At 46.5% G+C, this 12,876-nt stretch overlaps 1 protein-coding gene across 2 annotated transcripts in view; it reads left to right on the top strand.

Annotated features, from left to right (window-relative positions):
- Window positions 1-12,876, top strand: part of scai (suppressor of cancer cell invasion) — an 836,016-nt gene that overhangs the window by 754,610 nt on the left and 68,530 nt on the right. For both annotated transcript variants that reach the window (XM_077497223.1, XM_077497222.1), the window contains 3 exons: window positions 8,972-9,068; window positions 10,138-10,219; window positions 11,003-11,075. In XM_077497223.1, coding sequence (XP_077353349.1) covers window positions 8,972-9,068; window positions 10,138-10,219; window positions 11,003-11,075 — 252 coding nt within the window. The remainder of the gene's footprint in view (window positions 1-8,971; window positions 9,069-10,137; window positions 10,220-11,002; window positions 11,076-12,876) is intronic.

Raw genomic sequence — 12,876 nt, 5'->3', positions numbered from 1 at the left:
ACTTCTTGCAATGCAGAGTTAACTTCATGGCTCCACGACTCGATTTCCTCTGTGCGCTCGAGTGCGGCCTTGATCTCCTCATTTTGTTTTCCGATGTCCGTAGTTATTTTTTCAAATTTCTGCTTAATGTCTTCCTTGAATTCTAACAGCTCAGTTCTCATGCTCAGCTGTCATTTTGTCTCTATGGGCTTTCAGATCCATCTTCATGCCATTGCACAAGTCTTGAATTTGTTGGCTAATAGAGTCCTGGCTGCTCTGAAATGCCTCCATGCTAGCTTCCAGTGGTAGCTTGCTGTCATTCGCGTTTGTCCTTTTTTTTTTTTACCTTGGTTGTCTGGGGCCCTTTTGCTCTTCGTTTTTGTTGAAACTCCACTCATCATCTCAACATGAATACTTGTCGTGCTTGAGTTGAGTTTAGCAGAGTTTTTAATCGCTGGCCTGCGAGAGCTCCTACTTCACACTGAAGTCCATACTGCTTGACCGTCCCACCGGAAGTCCGTATGTGTGTTTTTTAATGTATTGCTAAAGAATTGGATCGGGACTCTGGTATCTGTTGCCAAAAAAAGTGTGACCAGCACATCCTTCTTGTCACTGTTGTTCCATCCTTTCAATACTTGTTGCTGACAGTCAATAGCTCTCTTATGTGTTCTTTTAGCGCTTTGTGACAGCTGCAGCTGATTTTTCGCACCCTTCTTCCGACCCTGAATAATACTTTACATTAATTAGAACCTTGTTTTATTTTGCTTTGTTAGGAAGCTCTTATTAATTAAAACAATTAGGCGCTTTTCACAAATGCCATTGTAATAATTTATTTTCCATAACTGGGATATAATTTACTTGCTCTATCCCAGTGGTCACAGGCCTTTTTGTATTAAGCGTTCTGACCGCCCGACCCCGGGCGGTATGCCATTTTCAGAGCGAGCCAGGAGGCTCTCTCTCGCTATCTTGCATGGTTGCTCGTCATGCTACGTTTGAAAGATGAGTTCCTTCAGATTTGAATAATGCCCAACATTTCAAGATAACATCATATCTGCAGGCTCACTGAGCACTGAAGTCAGACAATTGTAAATGCAAGAAAAGATGCAACTTACTCCGTATTGCCACCTCGATTCCCATCAATTCAGATGTTCCACTAAACTGGTCCAATTACTCTGAAAAGAGTCCAATGACTGAATGAGTATTCCGGGAAAACTGTACACCTACACCGACCCTTTACATCCATATAGCGACATTATGTGGTGCTGCAAGCTTCAAAATACGCACAACATTGACCCAGTTTGACTGGTAGCTCCATCTTAGCTTCACAAATTAGCCTGGCAATACTTGTGAGCACTCACTTGCTGTTGGCTTCCGAATGACACCTTGTTTGGTCCAATATAAAGATGTTTTTCCGTCACAAGATCTAGGCAACCCAATGGCCGTCTTTGTGTGTCAAAAGGTCCCCCTTCCAAAGGTCCGTTGTCACTTGAGCCAGTAATTATTATTATTATTATTATTTTTAACACAAATACCCTACACATAAACCCTCCAATGGCTAGGCCCCTCCCAACCATTTTACAAGCTAGGAAAGCAAAGAAGACACGTGGGTGTCTGTCATAGCCAGTGACATTGTGCGTAAAAGTTCACCCTCGTACGCAATGAGCCAGTCACAGCCAAATTCATGGTGATTGACAGCTTGGCTGGCTCATGACCAATGTTGTCACTAACGTGCTACTAAGAAATGCATTATTTTAATCTGATTACTTTCTTTCAATAATGAGCAATCTAACGCGGTCATTTTTCCAAACCAGTCATCTGATTAAAGTTACTTTCCTAAGTGGCTGTACGTTACTATGTTTTTATTACCTCGTAATGTATGTAGAATGCAGAATTTTGTTGTCCATTTCGAAGATAATTTCGAGGAGAAAATGTCTCTCTTGCGTTTGGGAGTTACGTCACGGCGGATTTCACGTTTACTCAGCAGAAGACGCAAAGTCGGGTCACGTGTACCAACATGTGTGAGCAGCGAGCGCTATGAGTCTGGCCAAATCAATAGACACTTCCTACATCGTCACGACGTAAAAAAATGGAAGAAGCAGACATTGGAAATATAGCCATTACTTCACATTTTTGTCCAGTAAAGATTACAAAACACAACTCTGTGTGTTGAAAACTTTGTGCTGGCTAAAAACTCCACAACCAATCTGAGGAAACATCACAACACAGCGCAATACACACACACACACACACACTCACCCCCGCACACACTCCGGCACGCAAACAGATGAAGCTGGAATTTTGTAAAAGAGCACCAGTGCAGTATTGAGTACTGTTGACTCGCCCCTTAGTAAACGTAGTTACTTTGACAATAAAGTAATCAGTAAAGTAACCACATTACTTTTTTGAGAAGTAATCAGTAATCACATTACTTTTTCAAGTAATCTGTGACAACAAAAAACAATGGAAGAAGCAGGAGGACCTCCACAAACGGGTGCATTTGCTCATTGGAAATACAGCCATTACAACGCATTTTTGTCCAGTAAAGATTACAAAACCCTCTCAGTGCGTTGCAAACTTTGTGCTGGCTAAAAACTCCACATCCAATTTGAGGAAACACATCACAGCACAGCGCGATACAACTCAATGATACAAGGAGAAAGCCAGCAGTTCTACATTTCCTTCATCCCAGCTACACCCCCCAACACACACACACACCCACACACACCCACACACGCACACGCAGGCACGCAAACAGATGAAGCTGGATTTTTGTAAAAGAGCACCAGTACAGTATTGAATACTGTTGACTCTCCCCATTCCATGCAATAATAGAAAAGATCCCAACTAGCAAAAATGCTGAGCTGTCTTTCTCGTCATACTTCGAGAGAGAATATGCCAGAACGTGGGGCCACTTGGCAAAGCGTGGAGCCACTTGCCAGAATGTGGGGCCACTTGCCAGAGCGCGGGGCCACTTTCCAGAGTGCGGGGCCACTTGACAGAGCGCGGGGCCACTTCACAGAGCATGGGGCCACTTGGCTTGGCGAGGGGAGACTTGGCTTGACAAGGGAGACTTAGTTTAACAAGGGGAGACTTGGCTTGGCAAGGGGAAATTTGACTTGGCAAGGGGAGACTTGGCTTGACAAGAGGAGACTTGGCTTGGCAACATAGGGGAGACTTGGAGTGAGACACACTTGGCTGGGAAGACGTGGAGTGAGACACTTGGCTGGGAAGACGTGGAGCGGGACACACTTGGCTGGGAAGACGTGGAGCGAGACACACTTGGCTGGGAAGACGTGGAGCGACTTGACCAGACAACGTGGGGAAACTTGACTGTGGCTATGTAGGTAAACTAGACTTAGGCGACAAGAACAGAAATGATGACACGACAGGACAAGACAGAACCAAATGGGACACAACAGACCGGGACAGTAAAGGGGCATGAGGCAACCTAATATGGACAATACTCCCACATGGAGGGAACACACAACACGAAATACACCACACTAACGAGACTCTAACATGACACACCTGGGGAACACAGCAGGCAGACTACAGTAAATACTAAGTACAGTAAATACTAAGTAAATACAGTAAATACTAATTGGCTTCACACACTGGGGAGGGAAGACTCATGCAGGTGGACAAGGTTAACGATAATGAGACAAACCGGACAAGAGACAACATAAACACCCAAAAACTAAACAAAACCCCAACCCCACCGAACTGAAACGTGACAAATGGCAGGAAATTAATGAGAGCGACTTCTTACTGTACTTATTAATGCAAAGGGCAACCATTTGGATATATACTTACTGTCACGCCGCCACCGGCGTGACGGCCCATGCTTTTATTTTGTGTCCATGTTTCCTGTCTTGTTTTGAAAATCCTAACTCTCCTCTCACCCCAGGTCACTTGCCCTTCCTGCCGCTCCCTAATTACCGGTCCCCGCCCATGATTACCACCACCTGCCACCAATCAAGACTCACAATAAAAGCCATCTGCATTCTCTCCTCAGTGCCGAAGTGTCACAGTCAGTGCATGGAAGCGTCCCACAGTCCTCATGACCTCGTTCACGTTGCCTTGTGTTTTTGCCTTGTTTTTGTGCCTTTTCCTCCCCAGTGGAGCGCCTTTAGTTACCCCTTTTGCCTTGTGCCCTTTTTCCTCCCTAGTGGAGCGCCTTTTGTTCTCCACTTTTTTGATTCCCCGTTCTCCTCTCGGTTTGAGAGGAGACAGCTGTTGGCCGGAAATAAACCTGTTGCCTTGGTGGCCTACCTTACTCCTGCGTCTGAGTCCTACCTTTCCTCGCCTTATCAGTACACTTCGGCCAGCATGGACCCAGCAGGCAAGGTCGAGGCTGCACTGCAGAGCCAGGAGGCCCGGCTTGACAACCAGGACCGGATCCAACAAGCCATGTTGTCGCAGATTGGGGAATTGTCCAGCCAGGTCCACGAGCTGGTGAGCCTCTCACGGCGTCGAGCGCCAGCTCCCACCGGACAACTTCCTCATCCTGAGTTCCCCGTTCCGACCACGCCTTTCACCGGGGTAGGATTAAGACTGGCCTCCCCAGAACGATACTCCGGTGAACCCGGGCGCTGTCAGACTTTCCTCACGGAGTGTGACATACATTTTGAACACTTACCACAGGCATTTCCCACAGCCCGGTCCCGAGTGGCCTTCATGGTGTCGCACCTAACTGGACGGGCCAAAACTTGGGCAACCGCGGAATGGGCCAGGGGTTCCTCGGTCTGTCAAAGCATACAGGACTTTCAAGTCGCCTTGCGCCAAGTCTTCGATCCCGAGAACAATGACCGAGAGAAGGCACGAGCGTTGAGCCGGCTTCAACAAGGCAAAGAACCTGTCAGAGATTACGCAATCCGCTTTCGAACGTTGGCAACGAACAGTGGCTGGAACGCCATAGCACTACACGATCATTTCTTGAAAGGACTCTCACCTGCCATTCAAGAACTCCTGATTCCCGTAGAACTCCCCACGGACTTGGACGCTTTAATTTCCCTCGCAATTCGCACCGATCATCGTCGCCAGGAACTGGCTAAGATCGGCGGACTCCGAAAGAGAGAGGAATCCACCCCCTGGTCACGGCCACCGGAGGCAGGGAGACCACAACCCATCATTCCTCCCCGACCGGAACCAGGGGATGTGGGTCTCCCCAGAGAGGAACCCATGCAACTTGGAAGGGCTCGGCTTACGCCCGAGGAGCGACAGCGCCGCCGCCGAGAAGGCCGATGCTTCTATTGTGGTGGTCTTGGCCACCTGGTGGGAACCTGCACCACGAAGGGCGGCTCACCGGTGAGTTCCTCATCACCCCGACCCACCAAGAACCACAGGCTCACGCAAATTCAGATAACCCACCACAAGGTCACTATAGATCTGCCAGTCCTCATCGACTCCGGTTCCGACGAGAGCCTCATGGACTGGGAGCTCGTAAGGCAAATACGAGCCTCCACCGAACCCCTTTCCTCGATCATCCAGGCTAGAGCGCTGGACGGCAAGGAACTCTACAAGATCACTCACATCACTGAACCCCTGGGAGTCCGAATCGGACAGCACTTCGAGACTCTCCGCTTCCACGTTTTCCACGCTTCATCCCCCACTTTGGTTCTGGGCCACCCTTGGTCGCGTCTACATAACCCCAGAATTGACTGGAACTCGGGAACCATTCTGGAGTGGGGAAAAGAATGCAACACTCACGGATTGGAACAACCCGCACCCCGGAACACCACAGCCCAGGTCCACCAGGTGACTCTCGCTCCACCTGCTCAAGAAGAGTACCCTAACCTGCACACCGTTCTCTCCTGCTACCACCACCTGCGGGAGGTTTTCAGTAAGACCAAGGCCATGACTCTTCCTCCACATCGACCGTATGACTGCCCGATTGATTTGATTCCCGGTTCAACCATCCCCAAGGGGAGACTGTACTCGGTCTCAGGACCCGAACGCCAGGACATTACGAGTACCTGGTCATGCCTTTCGGCCTCACGAACGCTCCAGCCGTCTTCCAGGCCATGATAAACGAGGTACTCAAAGATTTCATTGACCACTTTGTATACGTATACCTCGACGATATCCTGATCTACTCACCCGACCAAAAAAGCCATCAAGACCATGTGAGCCTAGTCTTGCAACGCCTGCTGAATCATCAGCTTTACGTGAAAGCAGAAAAGAGCCTGTTCCACGTCAACACCATCTCCTTCTTGGGATTCGTCGTGTCACCCGGAAAAGTAGAGATGGAAGCGGACAAGGTCAGCGCCGTGCGAGATTGGCCCACGCCGGACTCACGAAAGAAAGTCCAGCAATTCCTCGGATTCGCCAACTTTTACCGGAGATTTATCAGAAACTTCAGCACCATTGCCGCCCCCCTGCACGCCTTGACCTCCCCACAGGTTCGATTTATGTGGAACACGGAAGCCGAAAGAGCATTCAAGGACTTAAAAGCTCGCTTCACTAATGCCCCAATCCTCAGAGTCCCTGACCCCAAACGCCAGTTCGTGGTGGAGGTGGACGCCTCGAGTATTGGTATTGGGGCAGTCCTGTCCCAGCGTTGTCAAGAGGACGGCAAGACACATCCCTGCGCCTTCCTCTCACGAAAATTATCTAAAGCTGAACGCAACTACTCGGTCGGTGATCGGGAGCTCCTAGCTGTAAAAGTGGCTCTCGAAGAGTGGAGACACTGGTTGGAAGGCGCCGAACTCCCCTTCGTGATCTGGACCGACCACCGAAATCTGGAATACTTACGCCAGGCCAAAAGACTCAACCCTCGACAGGCCAGATGGTCTTTGTTTTTTAACCGCTTCGTATTCTCTCTGACCTACAGTAAGAACGTCAAGGCTGACGCTTTGTCAAGAATCCACGAGTCTGAGCCATTGGAAGCCGAGCCTGAGACCATTCTGCCCCGGGACTGCATAGTCGGGGCCATGAGATGGCAAATTGAGGACGACGTCAAAGAGGCACTACGGAACGTCACTCCCCCCACGTCATGCCCACCACGTCGACTCTTTGTGCCTGAGGAACTGAGGGCCCAGGTAATACACTGGGCCCACACTTCACGATTATTTTGCCATCCTGGAGTCCGCAGGACCATGTATGCTGTCGCCCGGAGATTCTGGTGGCCGGCAATGGAAACCACAATCAAGGACTACGTAGCTGCCTGTCCTACCTGTGCCCGCAACAAGACGTCCAACCAGTCCCGGATGGGTCTACTCCAGCCACTACCAATCCCATCCATACCATGGGCGGAAATATCAGTAGACTTCGTAACCGGACTGCCCCCATTTCACGGAAAAACCACGATCCTCACAGTTGTTGACAGATTCTCTAAAATGGTTCGCTTCATCCCACTAACCAAGCTCCCATTCGCCAAGACCACAGCAGATATCATGATTCATCACATTTTCCGGTTCTATGGTTTCCCACTACACATCGTCTCAGACCGTGGACCACAGTTCGTCTCCCGATTCTGGGCACAGTTTTGTAAAGCCCTAGGTGCCAAAGCCAACCTGACGTCTGGATACCACCCTGAGGCCAATGGGCAGGCAGAACGGCTGAACCAACAGCTCGAGACCGGTCTCCGATGCCTCGTCTCCCAGAACCCGACTACCTGGAGCAAATATCTGGTATGGGTCGAACTCGCACACAACTCTTTGCCCACATCTGCCACAGGTCTCACCCCGTTTAAATGCGTCCACGGCTACGATCCGCCATTCTTCGCCGAACTGGAAGAGGAGGCTACGGTCCCCTCGGTCCAGGCCATGATCCGTCGGTGCCGCAAAGTCTGGTCGGCGGCCCGGACGGCGCTTCAACGCCAGGGAGACCGGGTGAAGAGGGCCGCCGACCGGAAAAGGAGACCGGCACCCGAATACCGCCCAGGCCAGCGGGTGTGGCTATCAGCCAAACACCTCAGACTAAAGGTACCATGGCCAAAGCTGGCCCCGCGATTTGTGGGGCCTTTTCCAGTAACCAAGTCCATAGGCCCTGCTGCAGTTCGTCTTCGCTTACCAAGATCCCTCAGAATCCATCCCACGTTCCATGTCAGCCAAGTCAAACCTGTCCGTGAAAGCTCACTGGTGCCCTCCGAACCCGACCCACCCCCCCCGGAGATGATTGAAGGCGGCCCCGTTTACAAGGTTAGAAAGCTTTTAGATGTTCGTAATCGGGGCCGCGGGAGACAGTACCTGGTCGACTGGGAGGGGTACGGCCCGGAGGAAAGACAATGGGTCCCCTCCCGGTTCATCGTTGATCCCTCCCTCATTGACGACTTTTATGAAGAACACCCTGACATTCCTGGGCCGTCGAGAGCCGGCCGTTGAGGGGGGGGTACTGTCACGCCGCCACCGGCGTGACGGCCCATGCTTTTATTTTGTGTCCATGTTTCCTGTCTTGTTTTGAAAATCCTAACTCTCCTCTCACCCCAGGTCACTTGCCCTTCCTGCCGCTCCCTAATTACCGGTCCCCGCCCATGATTACCACCACCTGCCACCAATCAAGACTCACAATAAAAGCCATCTGCATTCTCCCCTCAGTGCCGAAGTGTCACAGTCAGTGCATGGAAGCGTCCCACAGTCCTCATGACCTCGTTCACGTTGCCTTGTGTTTTTGCCTTGTTTTTGTGCCTTTTCCTCCCCAGTGGAGCGCCTTTAGTTACCCCTTTTGCCTTGTGCCCTTTTTCCTCCCTAGCGGAGCGCCTTTTGTTGTCCCCAGTACCTTTTGCCTGTTTTTTCCTCCCTTGTGGAGCGCCTTTTGTTCTCCACTTTTTTGATTCCCCGTTCTCCTCTCGGTTTGAGAGGAGACAGCTGTTGGCCGGAAATAAACCTGGTGCCTTGGTGGCCTACCTTACTCCTGCGTCTGAGTCCTACCTTTCCTCGCCTTGTCACTTACTATACATTGAGGGCTATCTGGTGCCCGTGGTCATCCGTTGGTGACTACTGCTCTGTCATTTTCAATTAAATACAACATATTTTTCTCCATTTTTTGCTAGGACCATTTGATTTCGGAGGGGTTCTCACAAATTCAAATCGAGATGTGAATGGAGAGGTGATTCAAAAGAGAAGTCAGTCCCATAAAGAAATGCACTGGTAAGAATTTAACTACATTATGTGAATTATTCATGTATCCTTTAAATTATTTTAGAAATAAATGCACTGGTAAGAATTTAACTACATAATGTGACTTCATACGGAGCCCCTCTGGTGTCAAGGTCTGAATTTATATTTATTTTTTGCTAATCTGTACCCACAGTTTAGTAAACCATACCCACGGTTTACTAAACCGTCCCTACAGTTTAGCACTTCTGTGGCGTTATGTAATACGGATGCGCACGCAACGTTCGAGTGGTTGCTAGGCAGCTGTATTAGCAGCAAACGGCTGCTTATTTATTTATTTTTTATCTTAAACTGTATACTAGTTTTGGCATCTTAATGATGCATTCGGATGAATGGATGACGTAAAGATGAAGTTTCTTTAGCCAAGTATGGCGTATTAATTGCGGAGCGAAACAAAACACGTTTGCATTTCAACAGCCTTCAGGCTTAACACGGAAGTAAAAGAAAGAAAGAAGAAAAGTGTTAGAGCGCCTCACAGTGGCACAAGTGCAACATTACACATCAACTGAATACATAAGTCTACAGTCTAAGATGAAAAGAAGCAGCCGTTCGCTGCTCAATACTGCTGTCAAGCAACCACTCGAACGTTGCGTGCGCATGCGTATTACATAACGCCACAGAAGAGCTAAACCGTGGGTATGGTTTACTAAACTGTGGGTACAGATTAGTAAACTGTGGGTACAGGTTAATAAACTGTGGGTACAGATTGCTAAACTGTGGGTACAGTTTACTAAACTGTGGGTACAGATTAGCAAAAAATAAATAAAAATTCAGACCCTGACACCAGAGGGGTTCCGTATATTCATGTATCCTTGAAATTCTTTTTATATAATTTTAAATACTGTATTTTACTGTTAATTTGATGAAATGATCATATTTTGAATTTAGGTGGATTTTGCAAGCATGTTGATAAATTGAATGTAAAACTGAATTCACTATCAAAGCAAAGCATTTGTTTACTTCCATACCAGAGATAGGACACGTCTGCAGAGCAATACAGAAGTATTATGAATAATGAATACTGTACTTATATTGTTGACAGCCTTCATCCCGGTGACTTACTCCCCTTTACTCGGAAGCCACTTTTTATTATTGTGGATTCCACAAACAGCATCGCCTATAAGGTACCTCAACATGTTTATATATCTAGCAAAATTATGTATAATGCGATCCTGTTTTAAATTAAAGGGGAAGCCAACCCCAACATTTTCCTTCCAATAATATGTTTTATGCGTCCCCACTATGTGTTTTGCTGGTTATTTTTGTAACGTGGAAATAAAACGCCTGGTTCAGTAAAACCCCGCCTCTACCCGTGTGATTGGCGTGGTGACCGGCGCCGACTGCAGTCTGATGTTGGAGCCAGCACCCTGGGATTTTAAGACAGCCAATTGTTATAGCACTTTCACATTGCAAATGTGAAGGATAATTGATTGCTTTGAATTCAATTGGACAGAATGTTTACTGATAAAAGCTACTTTTGTCACTATCCCATGGAGGTCTCAGAGAAAGTGGGCGTGCGTTTAATCTGCAGAGGCGGTGCGGGGGTTGGTCCGTACCGTATGATGTCAAAGAGTGCCAACGGCTTGTTTTCTCAGGTTGGGAGGGGCTGGTGCTTTGAGAGCAAAATGACCAAGAATTTCTCATAGAGGGGCAAATGGAGGAAAACGCCACTTCGGTCATGTTTTTTGGTGAGGAATTAGCATTTTAACATGGCTAAAAATGCCAAAACGTTTATTTTTTATGTTGCTGTCCCTTTAATTCATCCATACATACATGCAGTATTTAATCAGAACTCCATGTTTAGACATGTGGGGGCGCATACTACATATTATTGCAAAGAAAATTTGGGGGTTGACTTCCCCTTTAAATGGATGTCATAAAATGTTTGTTTTTCTTTCCTCCCCTAGAATTTCACAAATATGTTTGGCCAACCTTTGGTGTGTCTACTCTCACCTAAAGTATATCCCAAGTGTGTACAAGGTGTGTGTGTGCGTGGGCGTGCGCGTGTATGTGTGTGTGTGTGTGTGTGTGTGTGTGTGTAGGCTGTTGAAAAATCAGAAATCTTTTTGTTGATTTTGTTTGATAAGAATATGGGTTAATCGTAGGGATTTATATACATACTTATATATATATATATATATATATATATATATATATGTGTGTATTAGGCCTGGGACGGTTTTTGAAAACCGTTAAAGCCGATCGGTTCAACAGTTTCGGTTCGGCCCGTCTGTGTTCCGTTCGGTCGCTTTCACACAACTCTTTTGTCTGTCCCCGTTCATGAGTGCTAATCCGGCGTCCATGGTTACGGGGCACGTCATGGCCATGCGTCATATCCTTCCAGCGAGGCTGTAGCCAATCATATTGCAGCGGGGTGGGTACAGCTTCGGAACAGCTATAAGCTTGCATGCTACAACGCACCATGTTGTTGTGTAGCGTTTCGGCGGCGCGTTTACAATGTCAGCAATGGACTTGGAACGAAAATGCATGGGGTGGCGTGGAATCGGGACAGAAAGGTGAAAAAGAAATGAAACATCCAAGTACTGGTGAGTCTATTTACTTGCTGTTGAACTGTATCGAGCTAACAGCAGTGTTTGTGTTGACTCGCAAAAGTGCTCTACAGAGCAAGATTTGTTACATAAAACGAACGTCGGAATTACAACTGGCTGGAAATCGTTATGTTCATGACTGAGTTGTTTGTTTTGTTTCAAACGGGATCTTGGTTTAATGCGATGATATTCGACGTTAGCATAGCACCACTGTATTGTATGCACTTTGTTTTCTTTGTGTTGACGTTACAGTGTGTGTAGCGATTGACTTGGTATTTTTGTATTTACAGTTTTCACCACATGCTAATGAAGACAATTAAACGCTGCAACTCCACTCCAGGGTCTTCATTTGTGGTTTAGCTTGGTGTCACCAACATCTCTGTTGAAAACACTACAACCACTTAAGTCTTGTAAAACTCGTAGGCAGGTAAATCCCCTCAAAATAAACGTTTAATAACTTGGTCTTACAATCTTACAACTCCTGAAGAGTATAATTATAATTTGATCTGAGAATAATTCAAAGATCAGTGTGTGAGCGAGTCTTTTACTACTACTATTACTACTACTACTACTCAACTCAACTCAACTTTCTTTATAAAGCGCTTTAAGAACAGGCGTTGCTGTATACTACTGGTAATAATAATAATAATAACAATAACAATAATAATAATATGTTTTATTTATAACCCACTTTACATTTATAAAATAAATCTCAACGTGCACACTACAGGCAACAATAAAAGCAATGGAAGCACACATTAAATAAAACGGTCAATTACAAATCAGAGTATAAAAAAAAAAAGAATAAAAATCAACCAGTAAAAGCTTTTTTAAACCTGTGCAGCTAAGACACTTATAAGTGAAGAAAAACCTCTCAGTACACCAACAAACAAAAATAAAATGTTTGCATACTAAAATAATTATCTTAACTCTGTTTAGTCACAAATATACTTAGTGTGAAATCTGGTCTTATATAGTTCAATACAAAGCTGCATATTTGCAGGTAACCATGACTTTGTCAATTGTATGAATGGCAACAGAGGGACACACACAGGTTGCTTTTACCTTCAGTTATTTGTTATGCCTGCCACTATATGCCACTGGCATAAATTGAATAATAATTTAAATGATAATACAATAATAAGAATAATAAATAAATAAATATATGCCACTGTCATAAATTGAATAATATTTTTTTTAATGTTTTTTTTGATAACATTTTTTTTTATTGG

Source organism: Festucalex cinctus, chromosome 15 (assembly GCF_051991245.1).
Source record: "Festucalex cinctus isolate MCC-2025b chromosome 15, RoL_Fcin_1.0, whole genome shotgun sequence".
Classification (NCBI taxonomy): Eukaryota; Metazoa; Chordata; class Actinopteri; order Syngnathiformes; family Syngnathidae; genus Festucalex; species Festucalex cinctus.
The sequence above is the reverse complement of the archived record's forward strand: the minus strand, read 5'-3'. Positions and strand labels throughout refer to the sequence as shown.